The sequence below is a fragment of the Furipterus horrens genome, unplaced genomic scaffold (genome assembly GCF_987537825.1).
Source record: "Furipterus horrens unplaced genomic scaffold, mFurHor1.1.pri manual_scaffold_17, whole genome shotgun sequence".
Taxonomy (NCBI): domain Eukaryota; kingdom Metazoa; phylum Chordata; class Mammalia; order Chiroptera; family Furipteridae; genus Furipterus; species Furipterus horrens.
In genome coordinates this window covers 83565531-83583669 of record NW_028327187.1, presented here as the reverse complement: position 1 = coordinate 83583669, position 18139 = coordinate 83565531, and the positions used below count along the sequence as shown (strand labels likewise).

General features: G+C 39.3%; 1 protein-coding gene across 1 annotated transcript in view; it reads left to right on the top strand.

Moving 5' to 3' along the window:
- The window catches only part of RGN (regucalcin), a 45934-nt gene extending 27997 nt beyond the window's left edge, over positions 1-17937 (top strand). The window contains exons 5-6 of the mRNA XM_090264235.1: positions 16055-16143; positions 17580-17937. Of these exons, the coding sequence (XP_090120361.1) occupies positions 16055-16143; positions 17580-17699 (209 nt within the window). The 3' untranslated portion in view covers positions 17700-17937. The remainder of the gene's footprint in view (positions 1-16054; positions 16144-17579) is intronic.
- The last annotated feature ends 202 nt before the right edge of the window (positions 17938-18139 follow it).

Genomic DNA, 18139 nt, shown 5'->3' with positions numbered 1-18139 from the left:
CCATTTGCTTATTTTTTTTCTTTTGTTTCCCTTGCCTGGGAAGATACAGTCAATAAAATATTGCTACAAGCAATGTCCGAGATTTTGTTGCCTATGTTTTCTTCTACTATTTTTTATGGTTTTGGATCTAATATTTAAGTCTTTAATCCATTTTAAATTTATTCTTGTGTGTGGCATAAAGAGGTGGTCTAGTTTCATTTTTCTTCATATATCTGTCCAATTTCCCCAACACCATTTATTGAATAAACTATCTTTAGTGCATTGTACAAGTATGTGTTTGCTTCCTCTGTCAGATATTAATTGACTGTAAAGGTGTGGGTTTATTTCTGGCCTCTATTCTGTTCCATTGATCTATGTGTCCATTTTTATGACACTACCATGCTGTTTTGATTATTATGGCCTTATAGTATAGTTTGATAGTAAGCAGCATGATTTCTTCAACTTTGTTCTTCTTTCTCAAGATTGCTGTTGCTACATGGGGCTTTTTGTGGTTCCACATAAATTTTTGAAATATTTGTTATAGTTCTATGAAATACATCATTGGAATCTTGAGAGGAATTGCTTTGAATCTATAGATTGCTTTGGATAATATAGGGATTTTAATGATGTTAATTCTTCCCATCCATGAGTAGAGTATGTGCTTCCACTTATTTGTATCTTTAATTTCTTTCTTCAGAGTCTTATAATTTTATGAGAACAGGTCTTTTACATCCTTGGTTAGGTTTATTCCTATGTATTTTATTCTTTTTTAAGCAATTGTGAATGTGATTGTTTTCTTAATTTCCTGTTCTGTTAGTATGTTATTGGCATATAAAAATGCAACTGTATTCTAGATATTAATTTTATATTCCACTACTCTGTTGAATTCATTCATCAGTTCTAGTAGTTTCTTAGTGGAATCTTTGGGGTTCTCTATGTACAATATCATGTCATTTGCAGATGAAGACAGTTTTATTTCTTCCTTCCAATTTGGATGCCTTTTATTTCTTCCTGTCTAATTGCTGTGGCTAGGACTTTAAGTACTATGTTGAATAAGAGAGGTGAAAGCAGACATCCCTGCCATGTTCCTGATCTTAAGGGGAAAGCTTGTAGTTTTTGCCCACTGAGTACAATGCTGACAGTGGGTTTGTCATATATGGCCTTTATTATGTTGAGGTATGTTCCCTCTATTCCCACTTTGCTGAGAGTTTTTTTTTATCATAAATGGGTGGTAGATTTTATCAGATGCTTCTTCTGCATCTATTGATATGATCATGTGGTTTTTATCCTTCATTTATGAGGTGAGTCACATTTATTGATTTACAAATGTACCAAAGTTGCATTCCCAGAATAAATCCCACTTGATCATGGTGTATGATCTCTTTGATGCATTGTTGTATTTGATTTGCTAATATTTTGTTGAGGATTTTAGCATCGTATGTTCATCAGGGATATCAGCCTATAATTTTCTTTTTCTGTAGTGTCTTTATCTGTTTTTGGAATTAGGACAATGCTGGCCTCATAAAATTAGTTTGGGAGCCTTCCCTCCTCTTGAATTGTGTGAATACTTTGAGAAGAAGTGTTAGTTCTTCTCAGGGTGTTTGATAAAATTCAGCTGTGAAGCTATCCAGTCCAGGGCTATTGTTTGTTGGGTTTTTTGATTATTGATTCAATGTCACTAGGTGTAATCTGTCTACTCAGATTCTTTGATTCTTCCTGATTTAGTTTTGGGAGCTTGTATGTTTCTAGGAATTTATCCATTTTGTCCATGTTGTCCAATTTGTTGGCATGTAGTTGTTCATAATATCTTCTTACAGTCCTCTGTATTTCTTTAGCGTCAGTTGTTATTTCTCCTCTTTCATTTCTAATGTTATTTATTTGGTTTCTCTCTATTTTTTCTTGATTAGTCTGTTTAAAGGTTTGTCAATATTGTTTATCTTTTCAGAGAACCAGTTCTTGGATTCATTGATCTTTTGTATCATTTTTTTAGATTCTATTTCATTTATTTCTGCTCTCATCTTTATTATTTCCTTCCTTCTACTCACTTTGGGTTTTGTTGTTCTTTTTCAAGTTCTTTTAAGTATAAAGTTAGGTTGTTTATTTGAGCTTTTTCTTTTTTCTTTTTAAAGTTTTTTAAAAGATTTTATTTATTTATTTTTAGAGAGAAGGGAAAGGAGGGAGAAAGAGAGGGAGAGAAACATCACTGTGTGGTTGTCTCTCACTCGCACCCCCAACTGGGGACCTGTCCTGCAACCCAGGCATGTGCCCTGACTGGGAATCGAACCAGCGACTCTTCGGTTCGCAGGCCAGCATTCAATCCACTGAGCCACAATAGCCAGAGCTTTTTTTTTTTTTTTTTTTAGATAAACATATAATACTATGAATTCACCTCATAGGATTGCTTTCCCAGCGTCCCACAGATTTTGGATGTTGTGTCCTCATTTTCATTTGTTTCAAGGTATCTTTTGATTTTTTCCTTGATATCATTGTTGACCCATTCATTGTTTAATTACATGTTATTTAGCTTCTTTGTCTTTGTGTGTTTTTCAGTGTTCTTCTTGTGATTGATTTCTAGTTTCACAGCAGTGCGGTCAGAGAAGATGCTCGATATGATTTCAGTCTTCTTAAATGTATTGAGACTTGTTTTGTGCCCTAACACGTAGTCTATCCTAGAAAAAGTTCCATGTACACTTGACGAGTATGTATATGGAGTCTATCCAGAAGCTATCCAGCCATGTAATATGAAAAATGGAGACATTTATTGAAGAAGATACAAGAAATATTGTACGTAAGACAGTGATGCCTCAGTCCCCTTCAAAGTAGGCACCTTGGGACCTCACACAGTTCTAACTGCCTTCAGCTGCCCTGTTGTATTTTCCTGAATCTCATCAATGGTCTGAAATTTCTTCCCTTTCAAAGGTGATTTTAGTTTTGGAAACAGCTAGAAGTCTCAGGGCACCAAAGCCGAGTGATAAGGGATCTGAGTCACCTGGGTGATTTGATGTTTTGCAAAAAAGCTGCACAAGATGTGATGCCTGACTGGGCGTGTTGTCGTGATTAAACTGTCAATCACCAGTTGCCCATTCAGTTGCTGCAGCCTTCTGAATCTTGCAAATAGTTTCTGTGGAGGAATGTTCAAGCTTAATGCAAAATGTGATGCAAATATTTTGCTCTACCCACTCTGTCATTTTTAATGCAAAGGCCACACAGTGCACATGCTCGCTCAAAAGCATCTACCCCATCCACTAACTAGTACAGTGAAGCCATCATTGTTTATGCATACACATTCCAGTCCATTCTCCTTGGCTGCCAGGTTACACTGATGTCATGCAAACTATTCTTCTTATATTAACAATGGCTGGACTTTTTCTGGAGAGACCTCATTGTATTCTGCTGCTTTGGGGTGAAATGCGCTGAAGATATCAATTAAATTCATTTGGTCTAGTGTTTCATTTAAGGCCACTATCTCCTTGTTGATTTTCTGTCTAGAAGATCTATCCATTGAAGTCAATGGGGTGTTAAAATTTCCAAGTATGACTGTATTTCTTTTTTTTTATTTTATTTTATTGATTATGCTATGACAGTTATCCTGATTTTCCTGCTTTGCACCCCTCCACCCAGCATCCACCACTCCCTCAGGCAATACCTCAAATTTTGTTCATGTCCATGGGTCATGCATATTAAGTTCTTTGGCTACTCTATTTCATAGACTGTACTTTACATCCTCATGGCTATTCTGTAACTACCTATTTGTAATTCTTAATCCCTTCACCTCTTCACCCATTCCCCCAACCCTCTGCCCATTTGGCAACCATCAAAATGCTCTCGGTATCCATGATTCTATCTCTGTTCTTGTTTGCTTAGTTTGTCTTTTAGATTCAAATGTTGATAGATTTGTATTATTTGCCAATTTATTGTTCATAGTTTTGATCGTTTTCTTGTCAGTCCCTTTAATATTTCATGTAATAATGGTTTGGTGATGAGGAAGTCCTTTAGTTTTTTTCTTATCTGAGAAGCTTTTTATCTGTCCTTTGAATCTAAATGGTATCTTTGCTGGATAGAGTAATCTTGGCAGTAGGTACCTACTTTTCATGACTGAGTATTTTTTGCCAACCCCTTCTAGCCTGCAAAGTTTCTTTTGAGAAATCAGCTGACAGTATTATGGGTACTCCCCTGTAGGTAACTAACTGCTTCTCTCTTGCTGTTTCTAAGATTCTCTATCATTAATCTCTGGCATTTCAATTTGATGTGTCTTACAGTGGGCCTCTTTGCATTCATCTTGTTTGGGACTCTCTGTGCTTCCTGAACTTGCATGCATATTTTCTTAACCAAATTAAGGAGGTTTCCTTTCATTATTTTTTCAGATAGATTTCCAATTTCTTTCTCTTTCTCTTCTCCTTCTGGCTCCCCTATGATGCAAATGTTGGACCTCTTGACGTTGTCCCAAAGGCTGCTTACACTATCTTCATTTGTTTGGATTCTTTTTTCTTCTTGGTCTGATTGGTTGTTTTTTGCTTCCTTGTGTTACAAATCATTGATTTGATTCTCAGCTTCATTCACCCTACTGTTGTTTCCCTGTAAATTGTTCTTTATTTCAAGTGGTGTTTCCTTTGTTTCTGGCTGGATCTTTTTTATGCTGCTGAGGACCTCACTGAGTTCTTTGAGCATTGTAATAACCATCGTTTTGAACTCTGCATCTGATAGATTGCTTATCTCCATTGTATTTTGTTCTTTCTTTTTTCTTTTTTACTGTTACATATATATATATATATATATTGGTTTTTCAATTACAGTTGTCCCATTTTCCCCCATTTCTCTCCCCCACCCAACCCACCCCCTCTCCCGCAATCATATCCCTCCCTGTTGTCCATGTCCATGAGTCATTTATACACGTTCTTTGACTAAACCCTTCCTTACTTATCCCCCTTCTTTCCCTCTCCCCTCCCCCCTATTGACTGCTATTCTGCTCTTTGTTCTATTTAGTTCCTTTGTTTGTGCTGTTCTTCAGTTTCCTGTATTAGGTGATAACATATGGTATTTTTCTTTCTTTGCCTGGCTTATTTCACTAAGCATAATTCTCTCTAGTTCCATCCATGTTGTTGCAAATGGCAGGAGTTCCTTCTTTCTATCTGCTACATAGTATTCCATTCTGTAAATGTACCACAGTTTTTTTGATCCACTCATCTACAGATGGGCACTTAGGTTGTTTCCAGCACTTGGCTATTGTAAACAGTGTTGCAATGAACATAGGGGTGCATAAGTTCTTTTGAATTGGTGTTTCAAGATTCTTCGGGTATAATCCTAGTAGTGGAGTCGCTGGTTCAAAAGGTGTTTCCATTTTTAATCTTTTGAGGTAATTCCATACTGTTTTCCATAGTGGCTGCACCAGTCTGCATTCCCACCAACAGTGCAGTAGGGTTCCCGTTTCTCCACATCCTCACCAGCACTTGTTGTTTGTTGATTTGTTGATGATGGCCATTCTGACTGCTGTAAAATGGTATCTTATTGTGGTTTTTATTTGCATCTCCCTGATGGCTAATGATATTGAGCATTTTTTCATGTGTCTATGGACCTTCTGTATGTCCTCTTTGGAGAAGTGTTTGTTCAGGTCCTTTGCCCATTTTTTAATTGGGTTGTTTGTTTTCTTGATGTTGAGTCGTATGAGCTCTTTATATATTTTGGAAATCAGTCCCCTGTCCGTGATATCATTGGCAAGTATGTTTTCCCATATGGTTGGTTTCCTTTTCATCTTGCTGATGTTTTCTTTTGCTGAGCAGAAACTCTTTAGTTTGATGTAATCCCATTTATTTATTTTTTCCTTTATTTCTCTTGCTTTAGGAGATGTATCCGTGAAGAAATTGTTACGTGAGATATCTGAAATTTTCTTGCCTATGTTTTCCTCTAGGACTCTTATGGTGTCACGGCTTACATTTAAGTCTTTGATCCATCTTGAGTTTATTCTCGTGTATGGTGTAAGTTGGTGGTCTAGTTTCATTTTTTTGCAGGTCCCTATCCAGTTCTCCCAGCACCATTTGTTAAAGAGGCTCTTCTCACTCCATTTTATGTTCCTTCCTCCTTTATCAAATATTAGTTGACCATAGAGGCCTGGGTTTATTTCTGGACTCTCTATTCTGTTCCACTGATCTATATGTCTGTTCTTATGCCAGAACCAGACTGTTTTGATCACAGTGGCTTTGTAGTATTGTTTGATATCTGGTGTTGTGATTCCTCCTGCTGTGTTCTTCTGTCTCAAGATTGCTTTTGCTATTCAGGGTCTTCTTTGGTTCCATATCAATTTATGGAGTATTTGTTCTAGGTCTGTGAAATATGTCATTGGTATTTTAATAGGGATTGCATTGAATCTGTAAATTGCTTTGGGTAGTATGGCCATTTTGATGATGTTGATTCTTCCCATCCAAGGACATGTTATTTGCTTCCATTTATTTGTATCTTCCTTAATTTCTTTCTTCAATGTTATGTAATTTTCAGAGTACAGGTCTTTTATCTCTTTGGTTAAGTTTACTCCTAGGTACTTTATTTTTCTTGTTGCTATAGTAAATGGTATTTTCTTTTTTGTCTCTGTCTCTGAGGTTTTATTGTTGGTGTACAGAAATGCCTTAGATTTCTGTATATTTATTTTGTACCCTGCTATTTTGCCAAATTCACTTATTATATCGAGTAGTCTTTTAGTGGAGTTTATAGGATTTTCTAGGTATACTATCATGTCATCTGTATATAATGATAGTTTTACTTCTTCTTTCCCAATTTGGATGCCTTTTATTTCTTTTTCTTGTCTGATTGCTGTGGCTAGGGCTTCCAACACTATGTTAAATAGGAGTGGAGAGAGTGGACAACCTTGTCTAGTTCCTGAATTCAGGGGGAATGTTTTTAGTTTTTGTCCATTGAGTATGATGTTGGCCTCAGGCTTCTCATATATAGCTTTAATTATGTTAAGGTATGCTCCCTCTATTCCCATTTTGCTGAGAGTTTTCATCATAAATGGGTGTTGTACTTTATCAAATCCTTTTTCTGCATCTATTGATAGGATCATGTGATTTTTGTCTTTCATTTTGTTTAGGTGATATATTATATTTATTGACTTGCGAATATTAAACCATCCTTGCATCCCCGGAATGAAGCCCACTTGATCATGATGTATGATCTTTTTGATGTATTGCTGGATCCTGTTTGCCAATATTTTCTTGAGGATTGTAGCATCTATGTTCATCAGTGATATTGGCCTGTAGTTTTCTTTCTTTGTTGTGTCTTGACCTGGTTTGGGGATGAGGATAATACTGGCTTCATAGAAAGAGTTTGGGATTTTTCCCTCTTCTTGGATTTTTCGGAACAGTTTGAGGAGGATAGGAGTTAGTTCTTCCCTGAATGTTTTGTAGAATTCGCCTGTGAAGCCATCCGGTCCAGGGCTTTTGTGTGCAGGGAGATTTTGGATTACTGTTTCAATTTCCTTCTTTGTTATTGGTCTGTCAAGACTTTCCTCTTCTTCTTGATTCAGTTTTGGAAGGTTATATGTTTCTAGAAATTTGTCCATTTGTTCTAGATTGTCAAATTTCTTGCCATACAGTTGTCTGTAGTAATTTCTAACTATCATTTGTATTTCTGAGGTATCAGTCGTGATTTCTCCTCTTTCATTTCTGATTTTGTTTATTTGGGTCTTCACTCTTTTTTTCTTGATTAGACTGGCTAGAGGCTTGTCAATTTTGTTTATTTTTTCGAAGAACCAGCTCCTAGTTTTGTTGATCTTTTGGATTGCTTGTTTAGTCTCTATGTCATTTAGTTCTGCTCTGATCTTGATGATTTCGTTCCTTCTTCTTGCCCTAGGCTTTCTCTGTTGTTGTTGTTCTAGTTCTTGTAGCTTTATGGTTAGGCTTTTTATTTGAGATTCTTCTAGCCTTTTCAGATATGCCTATATTGCTATGAACTACCCTCTTAGGACTGCTTTTGCTGTGTCGCACAGGTTTTGGGCTGTTGTGTGCTCATTATCATTAGTTTCTAGAAATATCTTGATTTCTTTTTTGATGTCATTGTTAATCCATTCATTACTTAATAGCATGTTATTCAATCTCCATGAGTTTGTGTGTCTTTGGGTTTTTTCTCTGAGGTTGATTTCTAGTTTCAAGGCATTGTTATCTGAAAAGATGCTTGATATGATTTCAATTTTCTTGAATTTGTTGAGGCTTGTTTTGTATCCTATCATGTGGTCTATCTTTGAAAATGTCCCATGTCCATTTGAAAAGAATGTATATTTTGCTTCTTTGGGGTGGAAAGTTCTATATATATCAGTTAGGTCCATGTGATTTAGTGTGTTGTTCAATGCCTGTATATTCTTGGTGTTTCTTTGCTTCGATGATCTGTCTATTGTTGATAATGGAGTGTTGAAATCCCCTACTATGAGTGTGTTGTTGTTAATATCCTTCCTGTGGTCTTCTAGTATTTGCTTTATGTACTTGGGTGCTCCTATGTTGGGTGCATATATGTTTATCAATGTCATATCTTCTTGATGGATTGTTCCTTTAAGTATTCTGAAATATCCTTCTTTGTCTCTTTTTATTGCCCTTGCTTTGAAATCCGTTTTGTCTCATATGAGGACTGCTACCCCAGCTTTTTTTTCCGGTCCGTTTGCTTGGAATATTTTTTTATATCCCTTTACTTTCAGTCTTGTAAATCTTTTGTTTTGAGATGTGTTTGTTGTAGACAGCAAATATGTGGGTCCTGTTTTCTTATCCATTCCGTTACCTTATGTCTTTTAATGGGAGCATTTAATCCATTTACATTTAAGGTTATTATTGACATATATTTATTCATTGCCCTTTCTACCTCTGTTCCTCTCCTCTCTTTTTTTTTTTTTTTTTTCTTCTTTTTTCTTAGAACACTCCCTTTAGCATCTCTTGCAATGCTGGTTTGCTGGAGATGTATTCTTTTAGTCTTCCTTTGTCTGAGAAACTCCTTATTTCACCTTCTATTTTGAATGAGAGCCTTGCTGGGTAGAGTATTCTTGGTTGTAGGCCTTTGTTTTTCATTGCTTGAAATATTTTTGACCATTCCCTTCTGGCTTGTAATGTTTCTGTTGAGAAATCAGTTGATAGCCTTATCAGAGCTCCCTTGTATGTTATTTGCTGTTTTTCTCTTGCTGCTTTTAGGATTCTCTCTTTGTCTTGAAATGTTGCCATTTTAATTATGATGTGCCTTGGAGTGGGTTTTGGGGGGTTCCTCTTCATTGGAACTTTCTGTACTTCCTGAACTTGTATAACTTTTTCTCTCATCAGGTTCGGAAAATTTTCTGTCACTATTTCTCCTATCAGTTTTTCAATTCCATGCTCCTTTTCTTCTCCCTCTCTAATTCCGATGATCCTGATATTATTTCTTCTCATGCTATCCTGTAATTCCCTTACATCTTGTTCATATTTTTTCAATCATTTTTCATTTTGCTGTATTGTCTGGGAGTTTTTCTCTACATTATCTTCTAACTCACTAATCCGATCCTCTGCTTCATTTAGTCTGCTTTTGACTGATTCTACTGTGTTTTTCAGTTCAGAGATTGAATTCTTCAATTCTTCCTGGTTCTTGTTAATAGTTTCTATGTCTTTTTTTATGCTGGTGTAGTTCTCTGCAAGTTCCCTGTAATTTTCTTGGAGCTGCTGGTAACGTCCTTGGAGGTTGTCATAGTTGTTTTTAAGGATGTCAAATATATTGAGCTTCTTTACCACCATTGTTTTGAATTCCATGTCTGACATTTATGCTATGTCTATTTCATCTACCTCTCTTTCTGAGGAATCCTCTTTTCTTTTCATTGAGGGGTTATTTTTGCGTCTTACCATGTTGGATTCTTCTTGTTTTTATTTATTTATTTATTTGTTTGTTTTGGGGGGGGTGGTCTGCTTTAACTTCCCTCCTTTGTGGTGTGAGATTCTTTATGGGAGATCTGGGGGTTTCAGTGGTGCAGTCTCTTTGCTATCCTGAGCCTGATGTTCTTGGGTTACCCTTTATGTTTTTTGTTTATGCTGTCTGGTTATATTTCAGATGTTCTTTGGTAGGATCTTCCTTCTGGCTAGCTGATTGAGAGTCACTCTACCCACTTTGTCTTGAGTTTCAGTTCAGCCTTGGTGTGTCGTCTTCTTTTTCTGCGTCCGCAGCTGGTCTAGTGTGGCAGTTCAGAGGTTCTTGTTTCTTGCAGCAATGGTGTGCGCCCGCGGTTGCCGGCATGGCGCGCTCCCTTGCTGCCCACCGGAGCCAGCTGAGGTGTCCTTGCATGTGCGCCCCTGCAGGGGCGGGTCGGCCCGAGAGCTTGTCCCGTGATTTGCGCCTATTGTCCCCAGGCTGAGATGTTTCCATGCTCGCGCGCCTGTGCCCTTAGTCCCGCTGAGCCGAGCTCCAGGAGTTGGTCTCACACCTCTTAGAGCGGGGTCCCGACACTTGTGCACAGTGGAAGTGAGCGTCTGTGAGTCGCTGCCGCCCGCTCTTCTGGCGCCGCAGCTGCCCGCCTTCCCTCACCCGTCTGGGCGGGCACAAACAGAGCCTGAGCAAGTGGTCTGCTTTCCAGCCTGGGGCCCAGCACCCACTGGAGCTGGCTAGGGGTGTCTGCGCATGGTCCTCTGCGTGTTCAGTGGGCCCTCCCTGTGCCTGTTGGGGCACTGATCTTATGTCCATTGGGGAGAGTCTGAGGGATGCCTGGACTCACTGCCCCACGCACCTGGGCCAGTGAATGAGAGCACTTCCCTATACACACCCCGGTGACCCAAGGGTAGGGTTGGGGAGTGGATGAGTGCGCCTCTGCACCTGCGCTCCTCAAGAACGGCCTACCACCCCCAAACTTTCCTCCCCTCTCCACCGTCCACTAGAGAAAAATATAAAGGAGAATTATGTTCTCACTTGCCCGGCAGCATGCTGTCTCCTGTCCTTCAGCGCCAATGCCACTTGGTCGAGTCCCGTCTCTGCCAGCGGTCAGAGATCCGCTCTCCTTCCGACTTCTCTCTGGGGTAGCCTGTGGTCGCCAAAAAGCCTTTGTGTTCTTCCAGCCGCAGCTCAGGCAGCCGCCCCAGTCAGGAATCCCATTTCGTCCCCTTTTCCTCCGCTATCCTCACTAAACAGGTAGTTCCCAGATGGATTTTCTCTAATCCAGCAGTGCCATGGTTCAACTCCTGCCAGTGTCCAGCTGCTCACTCTATTTTGTTCTTTTTTTTTTTTTTTTTTTTTTTTTTTTGGAGTTTTGATCTGTTCTTTCATTTGGGCCATGTTTCTTTGTCTCCTCATTTTTGCAGCCTCCCTGTGTTTCTATGTATAAGGTAGAGCTGCTATGATTCCCTGTCTTGGTAGTGTGACCTAATTTAGTAGGTGTCCTGTAAGGTCCAGTGGCACAGCCTCCCCTATCACCCAAGCTCAAGGTGTAAAGGGTATGTGGGCTGAGTACTTCCTCCTCTTGTAGTTGAGCCTTAATTGCTGTGGGTCAATGGAAAGGATTTACCCAGGTCAGTCACCTGCAAGGACTGTCTGTGACCACTGACCCCACCCCCCACCCTCTGGGGAGGATCAGCTGTGTAGTATAGTGGTGCTCTGACATGGTCTATAGCTTCCCACTGGGTGTGCAGGCTCTGGGGTATCCCAGGTGGTGCAGGCCAAGGTCAGCCCCCACCTGTGTTCCGCCCAGGGATCCCTGCCTGAGCTATAAAGCAATCTGGGATGGCTGCTAATTGTGCTGGGCTTGGAGATTCCCAGGCAAAACCAAGCTCTGAATCTAGGCTGGCTACTGGTAGTGCAGGGCCTGGGACTCACTAAGGCCAGCTGTTGCTTTTTTGATAGGATTTAGGAAGTTGTGAAGCAAGAGCCAAAACCAAACATTTATTAGAAAAAGCAGCTTGGGTGGACCTGTAAGTTGCGTGGGACGGAGTCTCAGGGGATCTCCAGGATGGGCAAACAGTGTTAGCCGGGTTGATGGAGTCTCAAATATGGCACCAGCTTGCTGCCTCTGTTGGAGAAAGTTTCAGAAAGGACAATGGCCTCAGCTCGCCTTGATGCCAGACACTTCAGTTTCTCCCTGTATACCACTGGTGCTTTTCAAGCTGCTACCCTGGTGCTGGCACTCAGAGGGAGTGAGTTTGAGTAGGTGAGATTGTGTGTGGGTTCTTTAGGAGGAACTTCTTGGGACTCCAGCAGTTTCTCTCACTGACTCAATCCTGATGATTTTTGCAGCTAGAAGTTGTGGGAACTTATCTTCCTGTGACTGGAACCCTAGGCTGGGAGGCCTGGAATGGGGTTAGGACTTCTCAGTCCTGAGATATCCCCCCCAAATTTTAGCCACCACATGTGTGTGTGGGTCCAGCTTCTATCAGTCTGGATGGATGTGGTTTCTTTAAATCCATAGTTGTCAAACTTCCATTCAACTTGATTTCTGACTGTTCTGAGGTGATGGTTCTATATTTTAGTTGTAATTTTGATGTGATTGTGGGAGGAGGCAAACCATGTCTTCCTATTCTGCCGTCTTAGCCAGAAGTCCCTATGACTATATTTCTGTCAATCTCTCCCTTTATGTCCATCAAGATTTGCTTCACATATTTAGGTGCTGCTATGTTGAGTGTATAAATGATTTCTAGGGTTATATTTTCATTTTGGATAGTTCCCTTTATCATTATGTAGTGTCTTTCTTTGTCTCTTACTATATAACCTCGGTTTTAAAGTCTGTTTTGTCAGATTAAGTATTGCTACCCCAGCTTTTTTTTTTCTTTCCATTTGCATGAAATATCTTTTTCCATTCCTTTACTTTTAGTCTGTGTGTATCTTTCATCTGAGGTAGGTCTCTTGGAGGCAGCATATATATGGGCTTTGTTATCCCTCAGTTATCCTATGTCTTTTGGTTGGAGCATTTAAGCCATTTACATTTAAGGTGATTATTATTAAATATGTATTTAGTGCTATTTTATTATTAGATGATTTTCCTTTTTTTTTTTTCTTTCTCTATTTTTTCTTCTTGAAGCAAGCTCTTTTACATTTGTTGCAGACTGGTTTGATGTTAAACTCCTTTAGCTTTTTCTTTTCTGGGGAGCTCTTTATTTCTTCAATTTTTTTGAAAGCTACATGATATATTTATTTTTTTCTATGATCTTTGAGTTTATTTTTTTAATATGTTTCCTTGATTATGCTGTTACAGTTGTCCCAATTTCTTTTCACTCTACTCCCCTCCACCCAGTGACCCCCTCTCCATCCAGTTGTCCCTCCCCCCTTAGTCCATGTCCATTGGTTGTGCATATAGTTCTTCTCAACATCTTCCTATCTACTCCACTCCTTTCTACTATGCTTCTTAATTCCTCCACCATCTCTCTCCCTTTCCTCCCTGCTGACCTGCCCCCAATATGTTCCCCATACCTGTAATTCTTTTTCCCCTCTCATTGCCTACTTAGTTTGCCTTTGTTTCGATTCCCTAGCTTCTGTTGTTGGCTCTTGTGATATAGTTTTCATTTTAATGTTCATAGTTTTGAACCTCCTTCTTCTAAAAAAGTCCATTTAACATCTCATATAACAATGGTTTGGATCTAATGAACTCCTTCAGTTTTATTTTGTCCTGGAAGCACTTTCTCTGCTCTTCTAGTCTGAATGACAGCTTCGCTAGATAGAGTAATCATGGCTGTAGGTTTTTTATTTTCATTACTTTTAATATTTCTTGCCAGTCCCTTCTTCCCTGCAGAATTTCCTTTGAGAAATCATCTGATAGTCTAATTGGGATCCCTTTGTACATGATTCTCTTCTTCTCTCTTGCTGCTTTTAAGAGTCTCTCTTTATTAAATTTTTGACATTTTGATTATAATATGTCTTGGTGTGGTTCTCCCTGGGTCCAGTTTATTTGGAACTCTCTGCTTCCTGGACCTGTAAGTCTATTTCCTTCCCCAAGTTAGGGAAGTTCTGCTTCATTATTTTTTTCACGTAATTTTTCAATTTCTAGTTTTTCTTCTTCTTCACCTTCTGGCAACCCTATAATTCGGATGTTCGCTCTCTTATAGTTGTCCCAGAGGTTTCTGAGCCTCTCCTCATTTTCCTCACTTTTCGTTTCCTATTTCTGCACTGGGTGACTGTTCCTTCCCTATGTTCCGATTTGTTGATTTGACTCCTGGTTTTCCTTCCCTCACCACTTGTTTCGTATGTGTTTTCATTCATTTCAGCAGGACTAGCCTTTATTCCTTCCCCGTTTTGATTAAGTCCCGCTGTTATTTCTGTAAGCTGTCTTATAACTATAGCTCTGAACTGAGACTCAGAAAGATTATCTATCTGTTCGTCTGTTGATTCATGTATTTGCTTTCTGGTCAGCTGTGTGATTGGGATCTCTATCATTTTCCCTGCCATCCTGGCAGTTTTTGCTTCCTGGGCAGGGCTGTCACACCTCCTATGCTATAGGGGACGGAGCCCCGTGCACTCATCACCACCGGGCAACCCTTCTCACCACACTGTGGTGCTTTCTGTGGGGGCAGGGGTCCAAGATGGATTCCTACTGTTCTCTCTCTGCTGAGAGACCAGGAGCCTCCTCCTCCATCACCACGCCCTCTGGCCCTCACTGTCTGAGGCAATGGGGGTCTGCCTTCCCCAGAGTTGGAATCACAAACTGATGGGTTTGGTCTGCAGCTAGGGGTGCTCCCCAGATGTTTCTTGTCTCCCTTTAAATATGGGCGTCTGTGCTTACCACCATCCCACAGCTCGAGCTCTCTGCCCTGGCTTCGCCCCTCCTACTCGTCCGGATGAGCACCACTTGTTTATAACTTTATACATTGGACTTCTGGGTAGCTTTGTTTTCTGGAATTTCTGGTTTTGCGGTAGTTATAGTTCTTTTTAGTTGTGGACGGAGATGGAGCATGTCAGTCTAGGCCTCCATCTTGGCCGGAAGTCTATTTCTTCAATTTTAAATGATAAGCTTATTGGGTAAAGTAGTCTTGGCTGTAGGTCCTTGCTTTTCATCGCTTTGAATATTTCATTCCACGCCCTTCTGGGCTGAGATGCTTTTGTTGAGAAGTCAGATGGCAGTCTAATTGATGCTCCATTCTATGTAACTACCTGCTATTCTCTTGCAGCTTTTAGGATTCTCCTCTTGTCTTTAAGCCTTCCATTTTAATTATTATATGTCTTGGTATAGGCCTTTTGGGTCCAACTTGTTTGGAATTCTCTGAGCTTTCTGGAGTTTGTGTCTTTTTCCTTCACCACATTAGGGAAGTTTTTGGTCACTATTCCTTCAATTAGTTTCTTGATCCTTTGCTCACACTCTTCTCATTCTTATGGTGCAGCTGTTGTTACGCTCCATATTTTCCAAAATGTTTCTTAAACTCTCATTAAATTTTTTTTTTCTTTTTGCTGCTCTGCTTGGGTGATTTTTTTTTTTTCTACCTTGTCTTCCAACTCGCTGATTCTGATCCTCTGCTTTATTTAACCTACTGTTTATTCCTTCCAGTGTATTATTTATTTCAATATTGCATTATTTATTTCTGACTGTCCTTTTTTAGGTTTCTATGTCTTTTTTCATGCTGTTGAGCATCCTTATAATCATTACTTTAAAATCTCTATCTGATAATTTGCTTGCCTTCATTTCATCTAGTTCTTCTGGGGAATTATTTCATTCTTTTATTTGAGACATGTTTCTTTATCTTCCCACTTTGGCTGCCTCTTTGTGTTTGTTTATATGTATTAGGTAGATCTGCAAAGACTGGTGTAGGTCTTAGTCAGGTGCTGCTTGTGACTGGCTCTAGTCAACCTGCTTGGAGCTATCAGCGATCCACAGCATGTGGCATTCTCTGCTGGGCCTGTTTTTGTGCAGAAAGAACCAGATAGCATACCAAAACTGGCTTTTATCAGTACCAGGCCTGGGGAAGGGTCTACCTTAGTTGTTAATCAATGATATAGCCTCAAGCTGTACTCAGCAGTCTGGCTTAAGCTGCAAAGAGTCAGGCAGAGTAATTCCTGTGGGTGGGTGGTGCTATTGTTTCCCCTCAGGCTGATGACACCTGAAAGAGAGTGCTCTACCTGAGAAAGATGTCTCTGAAGCATGGGGAATCTCTCAGCACAGGAAATCTGGCATTTGTTCCTTCAGTTCTCTCCCCAGAGCCACCAGCCCCAGACTCTTCTCATGCTTCTTTAGTCCACTCTGCACCACCACCACCCACTTTGCTGGAACTCAAGGTAAGTGGCTGCAAATAAAATTTTGTGTGTTGGCCCTTTAAGAGGCTCTCTGCATCTCCGGGTTTCTCTCCCTGACAGAAAGAAACCCTGCTTCTTTTCACAGATGGATGTTATCTGGGTTCCATTCCCAGATCTGGTGCTGTAGGCCTGGGAGCCAAGCTTGGAGTTTTGACTCCACACTTCTCAGGGAGACTCTCTGGCCACTGAAATATCCCTCCAAAACTTTATCCCCCACCAGTGGGAGTCCAGCCAGCCCTCTCACACCTCCTTTGCACTCCTTACCAGTCACATTGTAGTGAAGTCGTATCTTCTGTCTGTCCTTGGTTATAAGGTTTCTCTCCAGCTAGTGTTTAGCTGGTTATTCAGGATTATTTCTCTACAGTTTAGTTGTAATTCCAGATTGGTCCTGGGAGGGGGTTAGTGTAACTTCCACTTACTCCTCCACCATCTTGGGTCTCCATTATATTACTTCACTAAACTAAAATATTGCTAGAGAATATGAATTAAACACTTTGGAAAAATCCATGGTTCCAACTGCCACCTAATACATGTAAAAGTAATATATCACTTTGGAAAGACAATTTTTTTAAATAGCTTTATTGAGTTATAATTGACCTACACATATTTAAAGTTTGATAATTTTGATATACACATATATGCACATGAATATATATAGAGAAATCAACACCACAAACAAGATAATGAATATATCTACTACACCAAGACTCCCTGTATCCCTTTGTAATTCTTTCTTTTGGTCCCTCTGTATGCCTGCCTTCATCTCCAGCAAACCACTGACTTCTATCAGTATTAATTGGCCTTAAAATTGAGTTGTGTGCTTTTATATTTTATTTTCAAAATTTTTTTAGCTATTTTAGTTCTTTCAGCATTCCGTATAAATTTTAGAATCAGCTTGACTATAAGTACAAAAATATCCTGCTTCAATTTCAATTGGGATTGCTTTACATTTGTAGAATAATTTGGAAAGAATTGTCATCTTTACTTTTTTGAGTCTTCTAATCCATGAACATGGCATGTCTTTCCAATTATTTGATTTCTTTTCTTTTTCAGTTAGAGTTGACATACATTCTTTGACTTCTTTCATCAACATTTTGTAAGTTTCAGCATACAGACCTTAGACATGTTTTATTTCCAAATATTTTATTATTTGGAGCTATTGTAGATATTATTATTTAACTTTTTTTGTTTCCAATTGTTCACTGCTCACTTATGAAAGTATGATTAGTGTTTGTAGGTTGACCTGGTATCTGATGACTTAGATAAATTCAGTTATTAGTTCTACGAGTATTTCTGTAACTTCTCTAAAGTTCTTTGGATATCTAATTATGTCTCCTGTAAATAAAGACAGTTTTATTTCTTCCTTTCTGATGTATATTTTTATTTCTTTTTTTAAGGTTTTGTTTATTTACTTTTAGAGAAAGAGGAAGAGAGAGAAACATCGAAGTGAGAGAAACATCCATCAGCTGCTTCTCCTACATGCCTTGATCTTGCTTCTTGTGTGTGCCCCAACCTGTACGTGCCTGACCTGGGACTGAACCCACAACCCAGTATGCACCCCAATGGGGAATCAAATGGGCTACCCCTCACCTTGCTGGATGATGCCCCACCAACTGAGGCACACCAGTCAGGGCTTTTATTTCTTTTCTTGCATTATTGCACTAAGATTGTCAGTACTATGCTGAATAGGAATAGTAAAAGTGGATATCCTTGCTTTGTTTCTAATCTTAGGAGAAAAGTATGTACTTTCTTCATTAAATATGATGTTTGCTGTAAGTTTGTTTGTAGATGCTCTTTGTCAGGTTGAAACATTTCTCCTCTAGTTTACTTTCCTGAGAGGAATTATTATTATTATTATTATTATTGATGTATTTCATCAAATGCGTTTTCTCCGTTTATTGATATGATCATGTGGTTTTTCTTCTTTAGATGATAGAATTTTGCATTACTGGGATAAACGCCTCTTGGTGGTGTCGTA